The 27,864-nt window shown below is 51.9% G+C and overlaps 1 protein-coding gene across 2 annotated transcripts in view; it reads left to right on the top strand.

The window, feature by feature from the left end:
• The window catches only part of BICD2 (BICD cargo adaptor 2), a 54,139-nt gene extending 26,600 nt beyond the window's left edge, over positions 1-27,539 (top strand). The window contains exons 2-8 of one of the 2 annotated variants that reach the window (XM_031447152.2): positions 7,795-8,007; positions 17,891-18,043; positions 19,641-20,075; positions 20,696-21,676; positions 21,951-22,102; positions 23,344-23,554; positions 25,413-27,539. In XM_031447152.2, coding sequence (XP_031303012.2) covers positions 7,795-8,007; positions 17,891-18,043; positions 19,641-20,075; positions 20,696-21,676; positions 21,951-22,102; positions 23,344-23,554; positions 25,413-25,418 — 2,151 coding nt within the window. In that variant the 3' untranslated portion in view covers positions 25,419-27,539. Of the gene's footprint in view, positions 1-7,794; positions 8,008-17,890; positions 18,044-19,640; positions 20,076-20,695; positions 21,677-21,950; positions 22,103-23,343 lie in introns of both variants that reach the window. The other variant, XM_064490067.1, reaches the window with a different exon arrangement.
• Positions 27,540-27,864: the final 325 nt, after the last annotated feature.

The following is a 27,864-nucleotide window of genomic DNA, read 5'->3' as shown; positions in this document are numbered from 1 at the left end:
CCCTCTGTATCGTAATTCCTTATCCTCTTTATATATTGGTGGATTTTTTGTTCTGACTTTGGTTTTGGATATAGGGTAATGCTGGTCTCATAAAACTAGGTAGAAAATATTCCCTCCTTTTCAGTTTTCTTGAAGGTCTGTGTAGAGCTGGATTTATTTTTTCCCTAAATGTTTGGTAGAATTCACTGGCAAGACCATCTGGGCCCAGAATATTCTCTGTGGAGTTTTTAACTACGCGTTTAATCGCTTTAGTAGATACAGGGCTTTTCAGGTCATCTGTTTCTTTTTGAGTAGGCTGTAGTAGTTTTTGTCTGTCTGGGTCTTTGTCCATTTCATCTCAGCTGTCATATTTATCGGCATAGAGCTGGTCATGGTGCTCCCTTGTTATTAGTATTATTAGTAGTATCTGTAGTACTGTCGCTTTTCATTCCTGACATTGGTAATTTGTGTCTTACCCCTCTACCTAACCCCACCCCGCTTATTCTGACTAGAGGTTTATTGGTTTGATTAATCTTTTCAAAGAACTTGCTTTTGATTTGATTGATTTTTATCTATATTTTTTCTATTTCATTAATTTCTACTCGGCTCATTATGATTTCCTTTTTTCTTTGAATTTCATATGCTCTTGTTCTAGTTTTTTTGGTTTCTGTTTTACTTTTTATTGAGGAAAAACATACAGAGCACAAATCATAAGTGTAAACTTTCAAATGCTAAACATGCCTACATGTAAAGAGCACCCAGTTCGAGAGTCAAAATATCTCCAGCCCCAGAAGCTGCCCTCCTCCAACCCAGGGGCCACTGCTAGCCTGACTTCTACCAGCAGAGGGTAGTTTTACTTATTCTTAGAACTGCCTATGTAAACAGAATCACATAGTGTATCTCTTCTGTGTCTGCCTTCTTTCACCTAATGTTAGATGAGATTCTTCTCTGTTGTCTAAATAATAGTAATTTACTCATTTTCATTTCTGTGTGGTATTTCATCATGTGACTGTATCATGATTTTTCCTTCTGTTGAGAGAACTTGGGAGCTTTCTAGTTTGGAATTTTTGTAAATAATGCTCCTGTAAACACGCAGAGTCCTGAAACGGGTGTGTTCATAGTGTTAGCAGATAGTAGTCTTCCTAAGTAGTTGTACTAATTACACTGCCACCACCAGAGGGTAAGAATTCATGAGGGTTTCAGACAGGGCATAACATATGTGTCCTAGTCCACAATCGTGCTATCCAGTGTTCGTTGAGCAACTGAATGAGTGAATACACAAGCACACAGCTGAAAAGAGAGACAGTTCTGACTGGGGCTGGCTGGGCTCTCATCAGATACCATCTGGGCCCAAAGACTAGCCATTAACAAGAAACAGCCCCTCCATTAAGTAATGTACAGCCTTTATGGGGGGTTTAAAACCATGCTCCATTGGGGTTTATAGGGTCTGCGTTCAGTATAGAACTTGTGTCTTGGAGATGGATGTGGAACATGGCAGCCATAAGGCAACGGTTGAAGGCCTGCATTCCTCGGCCTGGAGGAGGCTCAGAGACCATTTGGGCAAAGACCTGGAGGAGTGCTGGCTGGGGAAGACCAAGCATGGTGAGCTGGGGTGAATACGGGGCTCTTACGAGCTGTGTACACGAGGCCTAGGCGCTCAGCTTTGTGAGCCTCAGTCTTCTCATCTGCTAAAAGGGCTTAACACTGCAGGGCTTTCGGCTGCACCTTGAGCTAGTTTTTAAGGTGGAAACTGGGGTTATTGATTGGATAGGTTTTTTATTTCCCTCCCTAACATAGCCTTTAGTGCTATAAATGTCCTCCTAAGTCCTTGCTTTAGTGACATCCCACAAATTCTCATATTCATTTCATTTTCATTAAATTAGAAATAAGTTACAGTTTCTTTTATGATTTCTTCTTTGACCCAGGCTTTACTTAGAAGTGTGTTGATTAGTTGCCAAATATTTGGGGATTTTCTAGAGATCTTTTCATTATCGATTTCTCATTTAATTCCCTGTGGTCAGAGCTCACACTTTGTACAGCCTGAATTTTTTTAAGTTTGAAGCATGTTTAATGGCCCAGAATACGGTCTGTCTGGGTACATGTTCCATGTGGGCTTGAAAAGAATGTTTGTACTCCTGCTGATGCGTGGGGGATTCTACACAAGCCAGGTAGGTCCAGTCAGGTAATAGTGGTGTCAGGTCTTCTGTGTGTCCTTGCTGATGCCCTGGCTACTTGTCCTGTGAAATATTGAGAGATGGGTGCTGAACGCTTCCAGCTGTAATACTGGATTTGTCGATTTCTCCTTGCAGTTCTATCAGTTTTTTTTTTTTTTTGAAGGAGGTGCTGGGGATTGAACCCAGGTCCTTGTGCATGCTAGGCATGCACTGTACCATTGAGCTCTACCCAACCCATCCCCATCAGTTTTTGCTTCATGTATTTTGAAGCTCTGTTATTAGGTGCATATACACTTAGAAGTGTAAGGTAAGGTTCTCTTTGTGACTTAACCTCTTTATTATCATGAAATGACCCTCTTGATAGTCTTTGCTTTGAAATCTACTTTATCTGATATTAATAGAGCTATTCCAGCTTTCTTTGGAGGACTGTTAGCATGGTTTATCTTTTTCCATTCTTGAACTTCTTAAAACAACTTTAACAGCTTTATTTATTAATATAATTCACTTACCCTACAATTCACTCATTTTAAAATGTACAATTCATTGGCTTTTAATATATTCACAGAGTTGTGCATCTATCACCATAACCAATTTTAGAATATTTTCATTAGCCTCTTAGCTGTCTTAGCTTAGAATATTTTCGTTACCCTCTTAGCTGTCACCCCCTCCAACCTCCCAACTCCACCCCAAGCCCTAGGCAACCATTGATACGCCTTCTGTCTGTCTATATTTGCCTGTTTTGGACATTTCTTGTAAATGGAATCATGAAATATGTGGCCCTTTGTGACTAGTTCTTTTCACATAGCAGAATATTTTCAAGGTTCATATATGTTGCACCATGTATCAGTAATTCATTTCTTTTTATTACCGAATAATATTCCATTGTATGGATAGACTACATTTTATTTATTTATCCCTTCATCAATTGGTGAGCAGTTAGACTGTTTCCACTTTGTGGCTATTATGAACATTTGTGTACAAGTTTTTGTGTAGATGTATATTTTCATTTCTCTCTAGTCTATACCTAGGAATGGAATTGCAGGACCATATGGTAATTCTATGTTTAACTTTCTGAGAATCTGCCAGGCTGTTTTCCACAGCAGCTGGACTGTTTTACATTCCTACTAGCAGGGTATGAGGGTTCCCGTGTTTTTGTAGCTTCACCAGCACTTGTTTTCTTTCCTTTCTTTTTTTTTTTTTTTTTTTTTTTTTTCTTTTAAATTACATCCATCCTAATGAGGTGCTATCTCATTGTGGTTTGGACATGCATTTCCCTAATGCCTACAGATGTTGAGTGTCTTTTCATGAGCTAATTGACCATTTGTTTGTCTTCTTGGGAGAAATGTCTGTTCAAGTCCTTTGTCCTTTTTTTAATTGGTTGTTCATCTTTTTATGGTTGCACTGTAGGTGTTCTCTATATGTTCTGGACACTAGACCCTTATCAAGTACAAAATCTGAAAATATTTTCTACTATTGTGTGGGTTGTCTTCTCACTTGACAGTGTCCTTTAACACACAAATTTTCAAATTTTGATAAAGTACAGTTTTTCTATTTTTTTCTTTAGTTCCTCATGCTTTTGGTGTCACATGTGCTTTTCGGGACCAGTTGCCAACAAGGTCATGAGTATTTGTCCCTGTTTTCTTCTGAGATTTGTAGTGTTAGGTCTTACTACTTAGGTCTCTGATCACCTTGAGTTAATTGTTGTATATGATGTAAGGAAGGGATCCAGCTTCATTCTTTTGCATGTGAACTTCCATTTGTCCCAGCACCACTGTTGAAAAACTGTTCTTTCATTATTGAATTATTTTTATACCCTTGTCAAAAATCAGTTGACCACATACACAAGGGTTTATTTCTGGGCTCTTCTGTTCTATTGGTCTATATTGTCTATCCTTATGCCAGTACCACACTGTTTTGATCACTGTAGCCTCATATTAAGTTTGAATCCTCCCACTTTGTTCTTTTTCAATATTGTTATAGCTACTCTGGGCCCCTTGCAATTCTGTATGAGTTTCTATTTCTTCAAAAAAAAAAAAAAGCCATTGGAATTTTGATAGGGATTGCGTTGAACTGTTCATTATCTTTTTTTTTTTTACCCTTTTTTTTTTTAAATTGAAGTATAGTCAGCTTACAGTGTTGTGTCAATTTCTGGTTACAGCATAATGTTTCAATCATACATATACATATATATTTGTTTTCATATTCTTTTTCATTATAGGTTACTACAAGATGAATCTCTTCATTATCTTTTTAAAGGAGTTTAAAAAAGAAGTCGTCTTTTATAATTTACCCACATACTTACCATTTTGGGTGCTTTTCACTCCTTGTAAATCTGGATTTCCATCTGGTATTGTTTTTCTTCTCCTGAAGGATTTTATGTAACATTTTGTAATGCAGATCTGCTGGTGATAAATTCTTGCAGCTTTTGTGTGTCTGGAGTCTTTATTTCACTTCTATTTGTGAACAGTTTTCACTGGGTATAGCCCTCCAGTTAATGTGTTTTTTTGTTTTGTTTTTTTTCAAGATGTTGCTCCACTGTCTCCAGGCTTGTCAGAGAAATCCCCTGTCACCCTTATGTTTGCTTCTCTATAAGTAGTGTGTCCTTTTTTCCTCTGGCTGATTTTAGCGTTTTTTTCCCTATATCACTGGTTTTAAACAATTTTGTGATATGTTTAGTTGAGGGTTTTTTTTTCGTATTTCTTGTGCTTGTGGGGGTTGATAAGCTGCTAAGATTTGTGGATTTATAGTTTCCATCAAATTTGGAAATTTTCCAGCCATTATTTCTTGAAAGTTTTTTGTCCTCACCACTTCCTTCTCTAGCTGTGTGTTAGGCTCCTTCAAGTTGTCCCACGCCTTGCTCACATCATGTTTGGATTTTTAGTCTTTTTTCCTCTATGTGTTCGTTTTGGGTAGTCTTATTGTTGTTTCTTCAAGTTTCCTCATCTTCTGTGTCGTGCAATTTGCATTCATTAATCCCATCCAGTGCCCCTTTCATCTCACACCTTGCAATTCCATCTTCCCTGTCTTCCTGGATCCTGCTCGGCATGTTCAGTGTTCTGTTCGGTGTTCGCTTGGCTTCCTGAGCCTGTGGAAATCAATCCTGCCCCATCTCCCACCTCTGACCTCCCCTGGTCCTCGTGGACCGGCTCCCCTGCCCCTTTGCCGGCCATCACCAGTGATGGGGTGCCCGGTTCTAGGTTTCACTGTGTTGGGAGACAATGCTGTTTTTCCTGTTCTTTATTGTGCTTTGTTCTGGGATATAGTTTGATCCGTTCAGGTTTTGCCCTTAAGCTTTGTTGGTGAAGACCGGAGAGCATTTACCCAGCTCCACTTTGTCCAGACCTGCAGGTGCTCCCCCTGCTGCCTGTGGGTTAGGGCTCCCCTCTGGCCAGCAGGAGCAGGTGCTGCTTACACCCTGTACAAGCAGTGGGACTGTTTCCTCTGTCCCTCTGGGTGGCCCTGTCGTGGCTTTGGCGGCTTCCTCACAGACCTGCACTGACAGTCCCCTGCAAGGACTGAGGGCCCCTCTGTGCCTTCACTGCCTTGTCCACTGCCTTCCAGCACTGCCTTCTCTCAGGCTTGCCAGGCCTTAGTTTCTCTTTCTGCACCATGGCTGAAGTTCCTTCTGGGAAGAGTGGGGGTGGGGGCGCATTTTGGAGCCTACCTGGGGCCTGCCTCTCACTGTCTGGTGTCCAGTGAATTGGAAACTATTGCTCAGTCTCATAAACTTACCAGTTATTTTTAGTTTTTCCCCAGGGGAGAGAGATCCAGTCCCTGTGACTGTCCCGTCCTGAGGGGATGTATAAGTCTCCATGTGCATGGTCTTTGAAAAGCTGTCCGGTGCTCACAGGCCCCAGGCTGAGAGCTGGGCGGAGGCGAAGACTCAAGCCAAGTCCTGTAGGCCTGGACTCGTGTGTGTGTGTGTGTGTGTGTGTGTGTGTGTGTGTGTGTGTGCGCGCGTGCGCGCGCGCACGTGTATGTGAGGGAGAGAGAGAGAGAACACGCGTGAGCAAGTGAGCGTTTAGCCACCCCACCTCAGGACAGCCTCTGATGATGACTCACTGCCTCATGAGATGTGTGTACTCCGGCTCGAGGTTCATGAGAGTGTTCTGCTCTGTTAGGCTTGTCCGGAGGTTTAGAGAAACACACATGAGCTGGCCGATGCTTTCCAGTGCACCTGCCCCATGGGTTGGGTCCTTCCTGCACTTCTGGCAGGTTCTAGCATGCCCAGGGCTGGTGTGTGGCTGGGGTCGGGGCTGCCACCCGGGATGGGACAGGTCCTGTGTAGATGTGGATTTGTGCTTTGGTCTTTTCCTGGCACCAGGATGGAAGAGGAGTTCAGCATCAGAAATCACAGAGTGAAGGTGACTTGATTCAAAAAGAAACCAGTGTCTTCACAGAGCAGGTTGTCAGTGGCTGGGGGCAGATGAACAAGACCTGGCCTTGGGAGGGAGAGCAATTACCTTGACCAGACTGGCTACTTTATTTAGCCAGTCCCCACTGACAGAGAAACAAGTCACTTCCTACATTTTGAGTTTTTTATGTTACAAACAGTCCTGCTCAATAACATGCTTACACATGGCTTGCACGTTTTCCCAATTTTCTTGGACTGAATTCCTAGACTTCATATTAAATAGTAAATAAATGGAAATGTTCCTGTTTCTCTTAAGAAGTAAAGACATCAGTTTCTTTGCTCTTTAGTAGTCCTTTATTTCATTTTCCTCTTGTGAGTGGGGAGCACTGTAAAAAGACAAGGTCTCCCCCCAGAGGTCTGCATGGGGTGGCCAGTGAGAAGGGGCCCCTGGGCAAGACACAGTACAGGCTCACGTGGGTCACACCCTGGCTACTGCAGTGGTGCGGGATGGAGGGTAAGAGATGCAAAGGTGCTCACTTAGGGGGTGTTGAACACGACATGGTGGCAGGTCCGAGCCAGCCGGGACCTGAGGCATGGACTTGAGCAGACCAGCACTGCTTCTGGTTGCACTTGACCATGGGGGCTCTTCCCTGAACCTCAGCCACACACCCTTCTGCCTATTACAGCCCAAAGCCCTTGCTAGATCTGGGGGTGATGAGTCGGCTTCCCTCTGGTATTTCCAGCTCTGTGCCCAGGTGGGCAGGGTCTCCAGACTAGGACGCATGTAGGGGCCTGTTGCTGGTTCTGAACGTTGTGGTTCGTCCTCCTGTCCCCTCACTTGGGCCAGGCTTATGGTCCCACCTTCCCAGGCCTCCCTACCTGTAGGTATCTCCCAGGATGAATGAATAGAGGGGTCAGGATCAGACAGGGGAAGGGCGCTTCCCTGAGCCTCAGTTTCCATATCTAGAGGGGACCTCAGACCTACCCTGGTCCTGAGGGCTTCCCTGTCCAGCCCCAGGACAGGGTCCTGTCTGCCGATGGGTGCCATATTGGCAGAGATGGTGGCTGGGGCCTCCTACCCCTGCCCCATCGCAGTTCCTCCGGCCAGTCCCTCCATCCCATCCCACCCCGGCCCCTCATTAGCCCCACCCCAAGCTCACAACCCTCATGTAGCCCTTAGTGTCTGGCTTCCACTGTGTCCACCCACTCCCCTCTGCCCCCCTCCCCCGACATCTGGCCACAGGGTTGCCTCCAGGCTCTTTCTCAAGACCATCTCGTCTCCTGCAGGCATTTGGACAGGCCCACACAAACCATAAGAAGGTGGCTGCGGACGGTGAGAGCCGGGAGGAGAGTCTGATCCAGGAGTCAGCTTCCAAGGAGCAGTACTATGTGCGCAAGGTGCTGGAGCTGCAGACAGAACTGAAGCAGCTGCGCAACGTGCTTGCTAACACGCAGTCGGAGAACGAGCGTCTGGCCTCAGTGGCCCAGGAGCTGAAGGAGGTAACCAGCGGAACTGGGGTGGGCTGCTCAGCTGTGGGTGGGAAAACAAACCCCAGTGCTCCCTGGGGACAGGGCCACCCACCAGCTGTTTCTCCCGCACCCCAGCTTCATGTGGCCCCTGATGGTCCCTGTGGTCCATGGTGGTCCAGGAAGGGCTCGGGGTGGCAGGGTCCCAGCTCTGCACTTGGGCTGTGAATCCTGGGTTCCTCCTGTGAACAGTGGAGTTGCAGCACCCACCTGCCAGCTTGTGACAGTAAAGTCAGAAGAGGCCACTGTAGATAGTGCCTAGGATTAGCTTTGTCCTGGGCAAGTGGAGAGGACAGGGCAGATAGCCGGCGCCCTCCGAGAGAGGTGAGGGGGAGGGCCACCGTCCCCAAGGTGGGGTGGGAAAGCAGCAGGAAGCAGGCCTAGCTAGGAGTCTACATGAGCTGCCGTCCTGGCTGTGGCCTTGGGGTCCCGGTCCTCAGAGTTCTCTTCAGGAAGGATGCGAGGCCTTGTTCTGGCTGTGGGAAGACCGACTCTCTGGGGTGGGGAGGGGCAGGTGGCAGTGACAGGTGACCAGAAGGGCAGATGGTTCTGCACAGTGGTCAGCTCTGAGGTCAGTACCTCAGACATGAGGGTGTATGGTAGGTAGGGTCCCACAGGGCTGGGAGGGGACACTGGCAAGGTTTGGGGCAGAGCCCAGGGGCTGGCAGCCACAGGGAGCAGTCCCCCACCCTGGTTTGGGATCGGAGGCCGCCAAGGCTTGTGGACCTGGGAGGGAGTTGGCTGGGGTCCAGGGGGAGGGCACGGTCTTGTGTCCTCACCCGGGAGCATTCTGGTCAGGAGCCAGAGAACGGGCTGCCCATGGGGAAGACCAGCCTCACTGCCAGCTGAGCGCCCTTTGCCAGGAGAGCCAGTGCAAGTGCTCTGCCCAGCCCAGGCTCATTCCGCCCCTTCCCTCTTCCAGAAGAGGGCTGTCAGGAGAGCGGCAGGGGACTTGCTGACTCCTGGCTTTGACATCAGGAAATGAGCTCAGCCAGTCACACACGCTGCTGTTAAGGAACAGGTCTGCTGGGGCCGGGATTCCTGCTGTTCCTGTTGGCGCTCCAGGAGGAAGCCTCCCGCTCCCCACCCCCACGCGTCCTCAGAGCATCTTCCTCCCAAGGCCCCGCCTGTGCACCCCTGGTCACTGCAGGGCAGGCTGTAAGGAGCCATGCCGGGCTCTTGGTTGGACGAGGCTCTGCACCACCACCTGCTCGGACTAGAGCCCTGGTCACTGTCCCCACCATCACTTGTTCTGTTTGTGCTCTGTTCCCATCCCACTCAAGTCACTCTTCTGCTGGTCCTGGCCCTGCCACTTCTGCTCGGGCTGCTGTGCTGAGCTCCTCCATGGCTGTCCCCCATCCTACAGGAGGCTCATGCCCAAGGCTTAGGCCTGGCTAAGGAGCCTGGATCACGTGGCCACAGTACCAAGCGCTGCGCCCAGTAAGCACCAGCCTGCGCCTGCCTTGGTGTGACCCAGCTGAGCAGGCCTTGGTCGCCCAGGAGATGCCCTTCCACAGGAGGGTGTCTTCCCCCCAGCGCCTGGTCCTGCTGTTGTCCGGGTTCAGTGACTGATGGGCCGGCTGTGCTGTGCCCTCTGACCCCCACCCTACCATTCCACCTTGTGTTGACTGGCGTAGGGGCTCATCCCTGCCCCGTGCCCAACCCTCCAAGAGGAACGCATGGCCTCCATCATGTAACAGGTGTAACAAACATGCTTAGCATGCGGGACAGCTCCAGCTACCCCAAAACTTGTCCTCTCGATGACCCTATGGGCATCCAGTTACTTTCCTCATCTCACAGGTGGGGAGACAAAGATGCAGAACATTTGGCTGCCTGCCTGAGGTCACTAGGTCCTGACCTCTGCACTGCGTGTGGACAGGCCCAGCCAGCTTCCATCCTGGGACATGGCCTTGGGCCCTATTTTGCAGAAATAGAAGCAGAGACCCAAGGAGCTGGCCGGAGGCAGAGTCAGGCCCCATGCACGTGCCGCCGCTTTCCACGGGTTTACCTTGGGAAGGTGGGGCGAGGGCTGCTTTGAGAAGCAGGCCTGTGAGTTGAGGAGGGGTCAACATCTGCCCAGTGGGGCCCCCCTAGGTAGTCTTCCTGTCCCAGTGGCCCCTGGCCTTGTTGGCCTAGTGGACTCTGTACATGTCAGGCCCTACCTACACAGGCCCAGGAGTGAGTGACCAAGATGTCCCAGCAGAAGTCATGTCTGATGTCACCTGCCCTATCCTGGCTAGGAGCCAAGAAAGGGCTTATCTCCTACTGTGGTGGCATCTGGGCCACCAATAGTTCTGGAAGAAAGCCAGGCATTGGGTCAGGAGCAGCAGCCACAGGCACCAGCTGGGCTGTGCCGTGTGTAGTGGACAGGCCAAGACAGGAGGACATCTGGCTCTAGAGCCAGGGGCCAGACTGTGGGGGGTGGGAGGGACTGTCACATGTGCAGATGGGTGAGGCCTCCTGTGTCCCCTGTCACTGTGCACCATCAGGGCTGTTCTTGGCAGGCTCGCCTGGGAGAATGTACGTACCTGGGGGAAATCAAGCCCCACGGGGCCTGGGGAGCCTGTCTGAGCCCTCCGCAGTTGGGTGTGTACCAAGCGAAGGTGCCCCTTCCTGGTGGTAAAGGGTGGAGGCTCAGCTGCTGCGGGAACCGGAGTTTAGGCATCTGGGTCCTGCAGCAGCAGCAGCGCCCTCACCTGCCGGGTCAGCTTGTGACCTGAGTGTGCCTTGCCTCGCTGGCCACAGGCCCTTCCCACAGACCTGCAAGGGCCCAGGTGCCCTTTGTCAGCCCCAGAGCTTATAGCAGGAGGCTGTGTTCTGGTCCTGAGCCGTGAAGGTCAAGTCCGCCCAGGCCATGGAGGAAGCTGGCCTGAGTTTCTCTTACCACAGGACCTGCTAGGTTTCTTAGTCCTGACATGCAAACCTGTGGGGAGCTGGTGGATTTTAGACCTTCCCCCTCGGCTTCCACCACCTCAGGTGGCCATGTCAGATCAGGCTGCACCTATCTGAGTACCTCCTGAACGCCCCGCAGTGTGACTTAGCAAGGAGAGGAGGAGGAGTGACAGGGCATTTCTGGCAGAAGGATGAGCATGCACCTCCGAGTCCACGGAAAACGAGAAGGCTCTGTGCAGGGCAGCTGGCGATCGTGGGGTGGGCCGGCGAGGGGCTCACAGCTACAGCACGCCAAGAGCAGCAGGAGCCAGCGAGAGGCTGCAGCAGCATTTAAGCAGGGGAGAGACGAGACAAGAGAGCAAAGCTAATTGTTGTGGGAGCACCTCCCAGCTGACTGGAGGCAAGACTAGTCAGGTAGACGAGCCAGCTGTGGCCAGCCCGCGTGGCCCGCCGCAGGGTGGTGTGGTGCACTGGGTGCGTGCGCAAAGGCTGCAGCTTCCCGCAAGGTAGCATCGCTGCCACCCGCAGAGCGGAGACAAGGCTCTGAGAGGTGAACCAAGTTATGGCAGCCACTCCAGGGCATCTGCCACCCCAAGTACTCCGCACAGCCCCTACCCCTGCCTGAAGCAGTCTGAGCCATCTTCACAACTGGTACTGAGGCTCCAGGTGTGGGTCCATCTGAGTGACAGCACATTTGCAATAAAGACAGTTGGTGGCTCCCCAGGAGCACACGTGCCAAGTGGGCAGGGCCACCCTACAAGGGCTGGAGTCACCCAGGCTGTCTTGAGACACATCCCCTGTGCCTTGACAGCTTTTAGGTGGCGGCAACCACAGCACCCTTCCCATAAGAGGCTGGCCTGGTGTTAACAGCGCCAGGGGTTCCTTTATCCTCTCCCTTCCCCTGGTATGATTGCCCACACTCCCATGCACCTCTTTCCAGGTGCTCTGGGCGCTCCCCTTATCTGACCCCAGCTTTCAGCAGGGCAAGACCAAATCTGTGTTCATTTCCTGTGGCTGCTGTAACAGCTTACCACAGACTGGGGCCTCAGACAACGGAAATTCATTCTCTCACAGTTTAGGAGCTCAGTTTAAGGTGTCAGCAGGGATGGTGTCTTCTGGAGGCTCTCTGGGAGAGTCCGTCCTGTGCCACTGGCGTCCTTGTGTTCCAGTCTTTGCCTCTGTCTTCCCGTGGCCTTCTCCCTGGGTGTCTGTATCTCCAACTCTCCCTCTTACAATGACACCAGCCCTCGGATTAGGGTCCACTCTAGTTCCCTGTTACCTCATCTTAACTTGGTTCTATCTGCAAAGGCCCTGTTTCCAAGTAAGGTCCCACTCACAGGTTCCAGGGCTTAGCACGTCAGCATATCTTTTGGGGGAACACAGTCAAAACCCGTAACATCCGACCCTCTGGCCCTCAGAATTCATGTAAGTCCCAGATCACATCTAAATCCTCTAAATCAGGAAATGCTGAGACTTCAGGGATGGTCCATCCTGAGGTGGAATTCCTCCCTGCGCAGATTATCTGCGTCCAGAATACAGTGTGAGGCCAGGGGAGAAACATTCTCACTCCAAAAGGGAGCAAATGGAAGGAATAAAGAGGCCACAGGTCCCAGCAAGTATAATGCCCAGCAGAGAAAACCCTGCTCAGATTTCAAGGCCTGAGAACAGTCTGCAGCGGCCCCCTGCTCTGCCTTCTGGAACCTGGGAAGCAGAGGGCCTGCTGGCCTCCCGGCCAGCTGATGAACTGGACGTGAGCCATACCCTTGGTGCTGTCTCCAGAGAAACGCTTTCTCATCTGCAGTAAGGACAAGCTGAGCATCTTCCAGGTCCTCAAGTTCTGATTCTTTTTTGCTTACCCGTTCTCTCCTCAATTTCTCTCTCTCCTCTCACGTTTTACTATAAGCAACCATGAGAAACCAGGCTGCACCTTCAACACTCTGCTTAAAAATCTCCTCAGCAAATCATCCAGGTTCCTTGCTTCCTGGTTCTGCTTTCCACCCAGCACCAGAGCATGTTCAGCCGGGTTCTCCGCCACTGCCATCCAGAACAGCCTTCCTCTGCTCCTCACTGCTTCCTGAGGCCTCGCTGGGAGCACCTCTAGCCAACATCACCCCTCTCCCAATGCATTTCATGACGGTACATGTGTTCCCTAAGACAGCTCTCTCCATGGCTCTCTTCTCTGAGTCTTACCAGAATCACCCAAAACAGTCACATTTCTACCAGTGGTCTCAAGGCGATCTGGCCTTTTCTTGTCCTGCTCCTCAAAACTCCTTCAGCCTCTGGCCATCCCCAGCTCCACAGCCACTTCCACATTGTCAGGTATTTGTCACAGCAGTGTCTTTTTCCTGTTAGTAAACTTATGTTTGGGTTTTGGGGGTGGAGGGGGCACCAGAGCAGAGTGTGACAAACCACTGGCTGAAAATGACATTTATTCTCTTGTATTTTCTGTACCTGAAATGAAGGTACCAGCAGGACTGTGCTCCATATGGAGCCTCTCCAGCTTCTGGGTGGCAGCGACCCTCTGTTCCTTGTCTTGTGTCCCCGATGCTCCAGTCTCTGCCTCTGTCAACACCTTCTCCCTGTGCAGACTCCACGGCTCTGACAGGCCTGGGACGTCACCACTCCCACCTCCACCCTGGCCTTCCGTGGGGCCACAGGCCTGTCCTGGGGCTTGAGCTGAGGGAGAGTACAGACCAGCTTCAGAGTGCTCCCATGCGGGGTGGTGCTCCCTGTGCCCTGGCTCCGGCTGTGCCATGATTGGGCTTCTGCAGCGTAGGCTGCTGGCTTCTCCGCAGTCCAGACTCCCAGACTGACTTCAGTACAGCACCCCTTCCCACCTACACAGAGCTTCCCTCGGTGGCAGCTGACACCAGCTGGCAACATAGGTGCCAAGCACGGGCAGCTTTAGGGAGCCTCAGTGAACAAGACAGAGCCCCGAGCAGCACCCAGTATAGTCGGTGCTCCGTAGTAAAGGGATGGGTGATGCCCCTTGGGGTGGTTGAACACCAAGCGCAGTGCCAGTATGGAGGCAGAGAGGCCACACGTCCAGGTCCCTTTCTGTGAAAGCAAATTGGTGGTTGCTAATTGGTGTGTGGTGTCTTTTTAGGGTGATGAAAATGTTTTGGAATACACAATGGTGCACAACTCTGAATAAACTATAAGCACTCAATTGTACACTTTCAGTGAGTCAGCTTAATGGTTTGTGAATCACCTCAAAGAACAAAGACGACTGTCGAGCAGTAAGACTGTGTAAGGGTTCAGCTCAGCTCAGGTTCCCGGTGCAGCCCCGGCACACGGGTTCTGGGGTGCAGAGGGCTTTGGCCTGGGCAGTTCCACTGGCCCATGGTCTGTCTCTTCTTCTCACCTCAGGACCACTTGTTTCATTGAGGGGAGTTAATTTTAAATAAAGCCCATTTCCATCGTTTGTGACCAATAGCTACACCCCCACCCCCGTCTCACCATCTCACCTCCTGTGTCCTCCCACTCCTGAGAGCAGGCAGGTGATCCCAGCAGCTGCATCAGGCCTGCAGGGACAACGCCAAGGTGGGGTGTGCTCAGCTTGCCTTACCAAGATGGATGCAGCAAGCATGGGTTTTATATGTCAGTCATTGTGTTAGTGGGGGGCTCTCCAGAGAAGCAGACCAGTAGGGTGTGTGTGTGTGTGTGTGTGTGTGTGTGTGTGTGTAGAGAGAGAGAGATTGAGAGGTTTATTGTAAGGACTTGGCTCACTCCGTTGTGGGGGCTGGCAGGTCCAAAATCTGCAGGTTGTGCCAGCTGGCTGGAGACCCAGGGAAGAACTGATGTCACAGCTCGAGTCCTAACAGGAGTTGTGCTTCCTAGGTGAGCCTTGCCTTTCTCCAGTCAGTAACTGGGTGTCTGTTTCTTCTGGTGTCGGCTCTTGGGTACCTCCCACTTAGTGAGGGGCCTGCATCCTTCCATTTGCTGGAGGTTTTGGTAGTGAGCATTTGTCAGGAGTACTTGATACATATAATGGCTCTCTCCCCTTTCTGTTGCTTGCTTCTTTTTTTTCTTTCTTTTTCTTTTCTTTTTTTTTTCCTTTTTTTCTTTTTCTTTTTTCTTTTTTCCTTTTCTCTTTTTTCCTTTTTTCCTTTTCTTTTTTCTTTTTTTCTTTTTTTTTTTTTTCTTTTCTTTCTGTCCTATTTCATTTTACCAGTCCAACATTGCTGTTCTGTGTGTACTTAAATGGACTCTTAGAATCTTGTCTACAAAGCATATGCATGGATGTGATCACAAGGAACCTCAGTACCAGCAGAGAGGCCAGGATGCTGGGAGAGGAGGCTGGAGCGAGCTGTGAGGCCCGGTGGGTGACAGTGCTTCTAGCCAAGGATTCAGGTTGGGTGGTATCGGCCTCGGGGTGTCAGATCTTTGTGGATATGTGGGGAAGGCTCCTTGTAGTAGTGGAAACGGAAATGTGGGGTGAGATGGGGAGTTTGTCTAGGGCACCATTCTGCCCCCAGGAGACACTGGCCATGTCTGGAGACAGTTTCAGTTGTCACAACAGGGGAGGGGACTGCATCCAGTGGGTAGGGCTCAAGTCACTACTAAATATCCTGTGATGTACAAGATGGCCCCAGAACATCAGCCAAGGGACCTGGTCCTGGCACACAGCACATCGTGGCAGCTGGTTAATTCCCAACAGTCTGTCTGTCTGCCTGTCTGTCTGTCTATTGATTTATTTTTATTGAAGTGTAGTCAGTTAACAGTGTTGCATCAATTTCTGGTGTACAGCATAATAGTTCAGTCATACATATACATACATATATTCATTTTCATATTCTTTATCATTATAGGCTACTACAGGATACTGAATATAGTTCCCTGTGCTATACAGTAGAAACTTGTTTATTTTATATATAGTAGTTAATATCTGCAAATCTTGAACTCCCAATTTATCCCTTCCCCTCCACTGCTAACCATAAGTTTGTTTTGTATGTCTGTGAGTCTTTTTTTAAGTAAGTTCATTTGTCTTTTTTTAAGATTTCACATATCAGTGGTATCATATGGTATTTTTCTTTCTCTTTCTGGCTTACTTCACTTAGAATGACATTCTCCAGGAACATCCATGTTGCTGCAAATGGCGTTACATTGTCAGTTTTTATGGCTGAATAGTATTCCATTGTATAAGTATACCACATCTTCTTTATCCAGTCATCTGTTGATGGGCATTTGGGCTGTTTCCATGTCTTGCTATTGTAAATAGTGCTGCTATGAACATTGAGGTGCAGGTGTCATTTTGAAGTAGGGTTCCTTCTGGATATATGCCCAGGAACGGGATTCCTGGGTCATATGATAAGTCTATTCCTAGTCTTTTGAGGAATCTCCATCCTGTTTTCCACAGTGGCTGCACCAACCTGCATTCCCACCAGCAGTGTAGGAGGGTTCCCCTTTCTCCACAGCCTCTCCAGCATGTCATTGTGGACTTTTGAGGGATGGCCATTCTGACTGTACGAGTTGATACCTCACTGTAGTTTTGGTTTGCATTTCTCTGGTAAATAGCGATATTGAGCATTTTTTCATGGGCCTATTATTGACCATTTGTATTTCTTCCTTGGAGAATTGCTTGTGTGGTCATCTGCCCATTTTTGGATTGGGGTTTTTTTTTGTTATTAAACTGTATGAGCTGGTTTTTGTTATTACGTTGTATATTATGGAAATTAAGCTCTTGTCAGTCTCGTGTTTTGCAAATATTTTCTCCCACTCCATAGATTGCCTTTTTGTTTTGCTTATGATTTCCTTTGCAGTGCAAATGCGTGTAAGTTTAATTAGGTCCCATTTGTTTGTTTTTGCTTTTATTTCTGTTGCCTGGATAGACTGCGCTCAGATGAACATTGCTAAGATTTATGTCAGAGAAATGTTTTGCCTATGTTTTCTTCTAGGAGGTTTATAGTGTCTTCTCTTAAGTTTAAGTCTTTCAGGCATTTTGAGTTTATTTTTGTGTGTGGTGTGAGGGAGGGCTCTAATTCACTGATTTACATGCTGCTGTCCAACAGTTTTAACTGCAGAGTTTATGCTAGGTCTGCGCTCGCCTCTCTGCCTGCATGATACTTGAATATTCAAGGCAACTCAAAGGCAGGAACTCTTTTTTTACAACATTATTGAGATAATTCACTTCCTTGCAACTCACCCACTTAAAGTGTACACTCAGTGGGTTTTAGTATATTTACAAATTTATGCACTGTCCCAAATTCAATTTTAGAATATTGCATCACTCTGGAAAGAAACCCCCTTAGCAGTCACTTTACATCCTGCCTTCCACCTGCTCCCCAGCAACCACTGATCGGCTTTCTATCTCTAAGGACTTGCCTGTTCTGGACATTTCATGCAAGTGGATTCATACAATACATTGACCACTAACACCTCTTCTTTCACTCAGAATATTATTTTCAAGATTCATTTGAGTTACAGCAGGTGTCAGTATATCATTTCTTATTATGGCTGATTAACATCCAGTCATATAAATACACCATATATTCTTTATCTCTTCATCAGCGGGTGGACAGGTGGGTTGTTTCCATCTTTGCTATTGTGAATAGTGTCTGAACATTCGTGCGCAAGTGTGCATGTGTTTTCGTTTCTGTGGGGTGAATGCCAAAGAGGGACATTGCCGGGTCAGATGGTAACTCTGTGCTGACTGTTCAAGTAGCTGTGGAGTGTTTCCATAGCGCTGCACCACTGGACGTAGTACCAGCAGCGTGTGATGAACTGCTTTTAACCCCGTTTACAGATGAAGAAACCAAAGGTCAGAGCTGGCTGAGACCTTGCACTGCCCACCTCTGTACCACACAGCCCAGGGCCCCAGCTCCCTTTCAGGTGACCGCACTGGGCAACGTGGCAGGCCTGGGACCCCAAGTCCTGGCCGTGCGGGTCACCACGGTGGGCCTGGCCGCCCTGAGCCCCCGTCTGAGCGAGGGCAGGCTGCTCACACCCGCCTTCCTCGCTGCAGATCAACCAGAACGTGGAGCTGCAGCGCGGCCGGCTGCGGGACGACATCAAGGAGTACAAGTTCCGGGAGGCCCGGCTGCTGCAGGACTACTCGGAGCTGGAGGAGGAGAACATCGGCCTGCAGAAGCAGGTGTCTGTGCTCCGGCAGAACCAGGCAAGTGTCCGCGCCAGGCCCGGCCTCACCCTTGCTTCATTCTCCCCGCAGCTGCAGGTGCTCCCTCCCTCGTGCTAGCCGACGGCCCTGCTCTGCTGTGGTCCAGGGATGTGGCCGTGGGCCCGGCCCAACAAAAATGGAAAGAAATACAGGAGGTGATGAAGAGGTGACACCAAAAAATGCCAGAGGCTAGGTGTCCAGTTTTGTCTCCTCTCAGGTGCCCTGGAGGACCCTAGAGCTGTCGGCTCACCCATTCCCCCTACTGTCTCAGGTTTGCCAGCCCCCTTTGACCTTCGTGTGGTCCTGGGCCTCGAAGCCAGGTGGGCCTTAAGGAGCGGTGTGGAGACGTCTGCGCTGTCATCTCATGCCCTTGAGTAACCCTAACGAAGGGTGGGATGAGTAGGACCACTTCCACCTGGGACAGAACTGGGACAGGAGGGTCACCTCCACCCACCTGTGATAGCATGGGGACAGAAGGGTCACCTCCACCAATGACAGGACAGGGGCAGGAGGGTCGCCTCCACCTGTGACAGAGGATGATCGCTTCTTCCTGTGCTGGGACACCCAGCTGGTCCTGGGCCCTCAGGCCCCTCAAGGCCTGCACCTGCCACCCACCTCTCCTAGAACCGTAGCTCTACAGGGTGGGGACTGGAAGGACCTTTATCCCAGGAACCCCAAACATCAGAGACCTGGGTATTTAAATCCTGCATAGGGAAGCATAGCCCATGTATCTACTCTGACAGCAGAGCCTCTGAGGCCCTGACAGCCAGCAGGGAGTGGATCTCCTCCTAGGAACACAGGAGCTCTGCCTCCGGCCACGCATCAGGCCGTCTGTGACACTGCTCACCTGCAGTCACACACACGCATCCTGACGAGGGAAACCGGGCCCTGGGCCGCACGTGGTAGAGGCCAGCACCTCCCTGGTGTTTTCCTACCCCGGTCCTCGACCCTCAGGGACCCTTAGTCCTGCCTCTGAGTGGTTTTGTTCCTTATTTCTTGCATAAATATCACAGAAGAATAGATGTTTTTTAACTTGCCCATAGACCCTGAGCACCCACATCAAGCATCAGTTTCTGTCTGCTCATGTCTTGTCCACCTGCAAATAGACCTTTAGCAAGCGCGACCCTGGATTCCGCCGCTCCTGCTCCTGTGTGAGCCTCTCCCAGTCTGGGTGTGTGTGCAGCCGAGGCACTTCCTGCTTCCCTGGGAGCTTTAGGTCCTTCATTTTTGAAATATGATCAGAGGTGGTGGTCACAGTGCACATCTAGGTACGTGTTTTATGTATCTTAAAATACTTACGCAACTCTTAGTGTGTTACTTTAGTAGTTCTGTAGAATTTAAAATCAGCACACACTTGGTAACTTTTTAAGGCTCCTAATAAATTGGCAGCGTGGCTGTGTTCTGATTTCCACGGAGTCTCCAATCCCGAGCATGTCTCAGGCTTTGTGCTGCTCATGTCACGTGCACATGTGTCCCAGTCACAGGCGTTTCCTGTGGGCGCCTCTGAGCATCTGTAGCCTCCCATCTGCGGAGCAGGCGTGCTGCTGCTGCTTCCTGATCCCTCGGGCGCAGCAGAGTGTCGCCCTCTCTCTCACAGGTGGAATTTGAGGGCCTCAAGCATGAGATCAAGCGTCTGGAGGAGGAGACCGAGTACCTCAACAGCCAGCTGGAGGACGCCATCCGGCTCAAGGAGATCTCGGAGCGGCAGCTGGAGGAGGCGCTGGAGACGCTGAAGACGGAGAGGGAGCAGAAGAACAGCCTGCGCAAGGAGCTGTCGCACTACATGAGCATCAACGACTCCCTGTACACCAGCCACCTGCACGTGTCCCTGGACGGCCTCAAGCTCACTGACGACGCCGAGGCCCTGGCCAACGGCTTCGAGCATGGCGGCCTCGCCAAGCTGCCACTGGACAACAAGACCTCCACGCCCACCAAGGACGGCCTCCCACCGCCCTCCCCCAGCCTCGTTTCCGACCTCCTCAGCGAGCTCAACATCTCTGAGATCCAGAAGCTGAAGCAGCAGCTAATGCAGGTGAGTGGGCAGGTGGCACGGGGATCCCACCCAGCCTGGATCTCATCACAGCCCTGGGCCTTGGGCCCGCATTCCCCATCCCTGCCTCCAGTCCTGCCCACCCATGGTGCTGGCCACCCGGACAGCACTTGCTTGACACTCTGCCGGTGTGGTGCACCTTCTTTTACTTATACTTAGTTTAAATACTGCATTACTGTTAAGTAGAAGAGCATTGCAGGTGGAAGGTGCCCAGGGAAGTAGGCTTCTGATTACAAGATTGAAGTTTGGGCACTGCCAGAGGTTTTCTTATGTCCCTCTGAAGAGCCCACATAGGGTTTCCTGTGCTGTGTCCTATAGACAGGTCACATCAGGGTTTCCTGCCCCGGCCGAGCAGAACCCCAAGGTCTTCAGCCTGGTCCCTTGGTATGCTGCATGTCTTTGAGGAGGGGGTCACTCATCCCCGCAGGCGTCTGGAGGGAAGGAGCCATCACAGCCCCACGTGTGACATCCCACCCGAATTTGCCAGAGGCTAGCAGGGTGATGGTTGTGGCTTGGCTGTGGTCACTGCTGGGACTGTCCGAGGCCCTCTGAGCGCAGGGACGCCTGTGGGCTGTTGACGGGCCCTTTCTGTGCCTTCGCAGATGGAGCGAGAGAAGGTGGGCCTGCTGGCGACCCTGCAGGACACTCAGAAGCAGCTGGAGCAGGCACGAGGGGCCCTGTCGGAGCAGCACGAGGAAGTGAGCCGCCTGACGGAGAACCTGAGTGCCCTGCGGCGCCTGCAGGCCAGCAAGGAGCGCCGGACGGCCCTGGACAGCGAGAAGGAGCGAGACAGCCATGAGGATGGCGACTACTATGAGGTGGACATCAACGGGCCCGAGATCCTGGCCTGCAAGTACCGCGTGGCCCTGGCCGAGGCCGGTGAGCTCCGGGAGCAGCTGAAGACCCTGCGCAGCGCGCACGAGGCCGGCGAGGCCCAGCGCGCCGAGGAGAAGGGCCGTCATGAGGCCGAGAGCCAGGCGCTCACTGAGAAGGTCTCTCTGTTGGAGAAGGCCAGCCGCCAGGACCGTGAGCTGCTGGCCCGGCTGCAGACAGAGCTGAAGAAGGTGAGTGACGTCGCGGGCGAGACCCAAGGCAGTCTGAGCGTGGCGCAGGACGAGCTGGTGACCTTCAGCGAGGAGCTGGCCAGCCTGTACCACCACGTGTGCATGTGCAACAACGAGACGCCCGCCCGCGTGGTGCTGGACTACTACCGTGAGAACCCTGAGGCCCGCGGGCGCCACTCCCCGGCCCTGCCCAAGGGCCCGCCAGCCACAGAGGGGGCCAGGGACGGCAGTCCCTCCCCTGGCTCCTCACTGCCCTCGCCTCTGAGTGACCCGCGCCGGGAGCCCATGAACATCTACAACCTGATCGCCATCATCCGTGACCAGATACGGCACCTGCAGGCAGCCGTGGACCGAACCACGGAGCTGTCCCGGCAGCGCCTGGCCTCTCAGGAGCTGGGCCCCGCAGCAGACAAGGACCGGGAGGCGCTCATGGAGGAGATCCTGAAGCTGAAGTCGCTGCTCAGCACCAAGCGGGAGCAGATCACCACGCTGCGCACGGTGCTCAAGGCCAACAAGCAGGTGTGCATGGCGCTCGGGTCCAGCAGCCGCGGGCCGGCGGGCGGGGCAGGGCGTTCCTCACCCTCCCTGGCCCCCCACCCCCACCCCCCCCCCACCCTGTGCTGGTCCTGCTGCTCCAGGAAGGACGTGAGGAAACGTCACTCAGCGCCGTGGGGAGGGGCCGGGGTCTTGAGGGGCCGCAGGCTAGCTGGGGCCCTGGTCCGGGCACTCATCGAGGCAGCAGGGCTTCACTTGCCCCTGTCCCCTGCCCACCTCCTGCTTCTCGGACCCCCAGACGGCAGAGGTGGCGCTCGCCAACCTGAAGAGCAAGTACGAGAACGAGAAGGCCATGGTGACCGAGACCATGATGAAGCTGCGCAACGAGCTCAAGGCCCTGAAGGAGGACGCGGCCACCTTCTCCTCGCTGCGTGCCATGTTCGCCACCAGGTAACACGTACCGTTCCTGTCGCTGCTCAGCAGCCCGGGAGCCTGGCCCTGTGGGAAATCACATTTCTGCTGTTGGTGAAAATCCGGGGGCCCCAATTTTGTCTCGTCTTTGCACGTGACGCGAGAAAGTTGGAAGCAAAAGGTTAAGAGGCCAGGTCCCTAGTGGCCAGGCTGGAGGCATGAGCTTCGAAGGGGAAACAGGTGGGCAAGTTACACAAGCTGTATTTGAGGTCAGTAACTGACAGATGAGGAGTTTGCCCCCTAGAACTTGGTGAGAAGTTTGTAGGTTTAGAAGGAAGGCTCCCATCCCAGCAGTCCTGGGCCCCAGTGTTCCCCCTCTGATCCTGCCAGTTGGAGTTTGTAAGGTGGTGGGCAGCAGCTTGCCTTAGGCCAGTCCTGTGGCCCGGAAACCTGGGGAAGTGGAGGCTGCTTTGAAACCTGGTTCTGGGCATTTCCCTATTCAGAGGATTGCGGCGCCACCTGCTGGCCAATGTCAGGGGGACATGGAGGGGTGTCCCCTGGATGGTCCTGGCACATCCTCCAGGGTAGGAAGGCTGAGGCTCTGGGTTAAACAGGGTTAGAACTGAGCTCAGGGCCTGCTTCACCTCGTGTCAGGGTGCTGGACATGCCCTGCATTTCAGTGATGTGGGGGAGAGGAGCAAAGACAAAGAAAGAAACTTCCAGGCCTCTCTGGAAGCTTTCTCTCCTCCGGGGCAGAATGCTTGGGGAAGAGCTCCCAGTGAGTCGGTCCTTCAGCACATGCTGTGTTGACCCTTGCTTCCTTACATCGTTTGATTTAAAAGCCTGGCTTCTCAGGTGGAACTGAGATTGCAGACTTCTGGGCAAGGATTAAGCTTGCTGATGGCCCGTGGACGGGGTGTAAGGTGGGCACACCCAACGCCCCCTCCACCCAGGCCACACTCCCTCCTCCAGGGACAGACCCAGCTCCTTATCCGCATGGGGGCACATGTCACGGTTCAGCAGATGCCAAAATGGGGCTGTTTGTGGCATCCACGTGTGCCTCTCCCAGGCTCTGGTTGGCCACTTGTCCCAGACTTACTAAGCACCTACGTGTGCATGGGCTGTTCCAGGACCAAGTGCTGCTCTCAGGTTCATCCCCACAGCCTGAGAGCCAGGTGATACCACACCTCTAGCCTGCTGCCCCTTGGCCACCTGGAGGTTACACTCTGCTGGCTCTCCCAGGTCCTTCAGCCACGCGCTCGCCTCTTGCACCCCCACAGGTGTGACGAGTACATCACGCAGTTGGATGAGATGCAGCGGCAGCTGGCAGCTGCCGAGGACGAGAAGAAGACACTCAACTCGCTGCTGCGCATGGCCATCCAGCAGAAGCTGGCGCTGACCCAGCGGCTGGAACTGCTCGAGCTGGACCATGAGCAGACCCGGCGGGGCCGTGCCAAGGCCACCTCCAAGGCCAAGCCTGGCACCCCGAGCGTAAGTCACACCTGCGCCTGCGCTAGTGACAGGGCTGAGGGTGCCGGGCTCGCTGCCCAAGTGCTCTGCGGCGAGAAGTATAACGTTTACTGTGATTAGGGCTGCGAGGTCGCCCGCTGCAGCTAACCTGCCGCACGTCACCTGTCCGCTTCACCTCAACTAACCCGGCAGCAGCGGGACCATGGTGCTAGGCTGGCCTTAACCGTGACTAACGCACAGAGGGAAGAATTTAGCCGAGGCAGCCTGCTGCTCCACCTGGACACCGTGAGCTCTGTCTGTTCCTCACCCCTCAGGACCACCCTTCACAGCTCTCAGTGGAGTAGTCAAGGTGGGGTTGGAGCCGTGCGTCCTGGCAAAGATGTGGCCCCCCAGGGCCCAGGTGCCGTCGGCTCGCGCTGGGAGGGGCCGAACCTGCATTGAGACTTGCATGTTCCCTGCATGTGTCTGATGCAGTCGTGCTGCGCCAGCTCCCAGAAAGCAGTGTTAGAGGTTCCAGCCTGCATCCCAGGTGCAGCCTCGGAGGACGCTCTGTGCTTGGCACAGATTGCAGAGAGAATTACTTTGTAGTTTATGCAGCATCTCGCTGCAAATCATATCTGGGACAGAAGTACCGAATTCCTTTCCCCAAACCCAGAGATAGAGCAGCCCTGAGCCCTGCGTCCTCCAGCCCAGGCACACTCGTGCACTGGGCACCGGTCGTGCTCGAGGCGCAGGCACACCTAGCCACACCCTGAGGCCAGAGCTCGGCAGCCCAGCTTCTCTTTCTGAGATCTGCATGCTTGTCTGGTGGCCTGCAAGGTGACCAGTTGGCAAGCCAAAGGCCTGGGTTTGTTTTCAATAAGGAAACCTTCCCAAGTGCCTGGCCAGACCTCTGTCCTTTTGTACGTAGGGTGTCCCCAGCTTTCGGGTGGGTTTTTTCACCCTCTGCCCATTATCAGGCCTTCCTCCGGGGGGGCTTCACACTCCCAAGAAACAGGGCTCTAGAAACCCCCTGAGTCGCCAGGGAGCCAGGCTGAAATGAGGGACTGGGTCCCATAGCTGTCGCCTGAGCCCAGACCAGTGTGGGAAAGGAGCCTTGCATGGACCCTGTGCTGGTTCTCGGATTCACAGTGGGAAGGATATGCTTCTTGGCAGTCAGTGCAGTTCCGAGGGGTGGTGACAGGCGGGAAAGGCAGCCACAGGATGTCCCCGTTCTCAGAGGCAGCAGCCACACCAGAGCTTTGGCAGCAGAACCTCTCCCAGTATTTCTCTCCTTGTCACGTCATCCATGGGGGCCACCAGCAGTAAAGCTGCAGTCTCCCTGGATGCAGCTCCTTGCCTCCTCTCTCTGTGGCCCAGAGGGGGAGTTTGCGTTGCCCCTACACACAGCTGTCTGCCCCCGTTCCACTCTTCCCCAGTTGCCAAGTGTGTCTCAGTCCCCAGCAGACTCCAGGCGCTGCCCAGACCGACTGGGGTTTGGCAGACCGCCAGGGTGGTGAAGCTGCGTGGGATGGACCATATGTGTCCTCCCTTCCGTGTGCCCGTCCCCAGCCCCCGGCCACTTTGCTGATGGGATGTCAGGTCTTGGATTCCCCTTCCACCTGAGGTGTCAGGCCATCCCCCTTCAGCAAACGGGACCTGCAGGGGCACGGCTGCCCGCTGGCCCCGCACACTGCTTCTGCCCTCCTCGCCAAGCCCGGCACGCCGCTTCCCTCCAGACTCGTAACGGGTCTTCACGAGGCCCTTGGAGCTGGCGGCCCCCCGCTAACACACGCAGGTCTTCTCCGCTGCCAACTAACACACCTGTGCCCTCACGGCTTGGTGAGAGCTTCAGTTGCCTGACAGGTTCTAACGCTGTCTTGTTTTCTCCCGTTTCCAGCTGTAGAGTAGCTGCTGGGAGGACTCGGCCGCCGGCCCTGTCACACTGCAGCCCCTCCCCCCTCCCGTGGGCCCACGCAGAGGAAGGAAGGGCAGCCTAAAAGTCCACTTAGAAATGGTTTTGGATATGCCACTGCAATTCTTTTCAAAATAGCATTCCCCAAGTTTTTAATGGCAGAGGGAAAAAAAAAAAGCTTTAATGTTGAGAATGCTGCCAGCTGCTGCTTGGAAAGGCCTTTGTGCAAGTGCTGAAGAACCCGCTTGGACGGCGACCACCAGGCTCGCTTAGGAACCCTCTAGAAACACTCACCACTGGGGTCTCCCTGTTACACACGCTCCTTTTTTATCTGATCAACCTGTGCACTTTTGATACTTTGATATTATATTTGCTTCTTTAATCCCTGGCATAGAGATGGTCTCAGATGCCGTAGTCTGTCTTGTGGTCCTGCAGCGCTCCGTCTTAGCTCCCAGTAGTGTGTTGATCTGATATCAGCACGGGACACAGACGTGTCCTCTCGCGTGTAGCTCTAGGCTGTTTAGGTGAAGGCTTCAACCCGGCAAGGAGCCCAGCTAACTGTATCCACGCTGTGGTTCAGCAGCCGTTTAGATCATACGGCATTGTGGTTCGTGTTTGAAATTACAGATTTTAAATGCCATGTTCATTAAGAAATCCAGGGTATTCCGATTCTGGGGTTTTTTCATATTGTATTATTATTATTCTTAGGAATAGTTCAATGTAACAAGAAGAAAACTTGACCTTTGCTCTGGTTAAGCAGTAAAAGGCACTTGAAGACAAAAGGATAAATTATTGAATGAGTAGTATTACCTACAAATTCCAGAATTTTCTGGGTTTTAGGACATTGTGAAGCATGACTGATTAACAGAATTTTATACAACTGTACCAGTGAAATTCCAAATTGGAATTGTTTTGTTACTCTGGTTGTTGTGCCAAATTATGGTACACTTAGAAAATCCTACAGTCGTTGATTTTTAAGGTGTTCTATTTCAACGCCTTTTTGTTAGTAACCATTGCCAGCAGTGCCTTCATCGGTTAAGGGAGGTGTCCCAGCTTGGTGTATTCTAAAACAGGCAGTGAAGAGCTAGTTGGGAATGTTGGGGGCCCGTGTGGCCCCGTCGTGTGAACAGGTGTGCACCTTCAGACCTGAGCCTGGGCGTCTTCATCGAGGGAAAGAAAACAGCAATTGTACAAAATTCTGTTAGTCAGTGATGCTTTACTGCGCAGATCCTTGCAGATTCAGGGGCTGAGTAAACGAAAGTGAACGCAAACCTTGGGTGTGCTTTGGGAACCGAATGGACTTTGCGGGACAAGTTAAGCAAGCTGTGTGAACAGCACGCCATGTTTGTGAAGGGGGGGGCGGGGGCGGGGGCGCCGGCCCTGTCGGCCGCGGGCAGGGGGTGAGGGTGAGCCGCAGTGCTCTTTGCAAATGAGAGAGAGAGAGAGAGACGCTCTGTATTCTCTTGCTTGGTGTAACTAATCACTGTCAGTTTCAGGAAACAGAAGTCGCTGAAGCCCCTTAGCAAACCAGGTCCGCGTCCCGTCCTGCTTTGCTGAGCGAGGTTGCGCGAATGATCGAATTGGTACCCGCGGAGGAAGAGGAAGTCTCCTCCCTTCTTCAAAATTCAGGACAAATTATAATAATATACGTAGCAGGAATGAAAGAGTTCTGTTTCCTGGAATAAGCATTTCTTATTCCTAGTCGTAGGGACCCCTATTTTTACCTTCTCTTACAGTGTTGATTCATAAGAAATAATGTTACATTTACGAAAACTTCATCTGTATGGGGTATTTATTTGCAATGATGTCTGAGTACTGTATTTTTTTCTGTGCATTACCTTAGTGTCAGAATATTGTCTTTATTTTAAGATCATATGCATGTTCTCCTGCCAAGGAACCTTTACACAGACCCAAACAAACAAAAAAATGCCTTGAGATTCTGAGAAAACAAGGCCCAGCATGAAAAAGGAATAGGAAGGAGAAATTAGTCACGACTTGGGACACCAGACATACGGCGTGAGTGTCTGCAAAACCAGTGCACATAGGAACAGTGGGCCTGGGTAAAGGGTCATGTTGGTAGGACCAGTAAATAAAGAATAATAAAAAGACAAAGCATAGTCTTGTTCTCTGTGGCTGCTCTGACCCCCCCGCTCCAAGTGACTGTGGGTCTGCACCTGAAACTCTTGCTGTCTGGACTGAGGAACAAGTAGACGCAGGCAGCAAGAGTTACTTGTTGGTCAGCACAAACCCACATTCATCCACAGCAGTGTGTTCAAGGCACGCTGAGCTCGTCCAGGGATTGCTTGTGAATTTGAACATGGGGGACACATCCTATCCGAGGGAACAGGAAGTCTTGGGGACACTCTGCCTCTCCTTCTGACAGTCTCATTCAGGCCTGAGTGACTTCACGCAAACCCCAGAGCTTCCCTCAGGGAAG

The sequence above is a fragment of the Camelus dromedarius genome, chromosome 10, assembly GCF_036321535.1.
Source record: "Camelus dromedarius isolate mCamDro1 chromosome 10, mCamDro1.pat, whole genome shotgun sequence".
Classification (NCBI taxonomy): domain Eukaryota; kingdom Metazoa; phylum Chordata; class Mammalia; order Artiodactyla; family Camelidae; genus Camelus; species Camelus dromedarius.
Note: the sequence above shows the minus strand (reverse complement) of the source record. Positions and strands in the feature narration are given on the sequence as shown.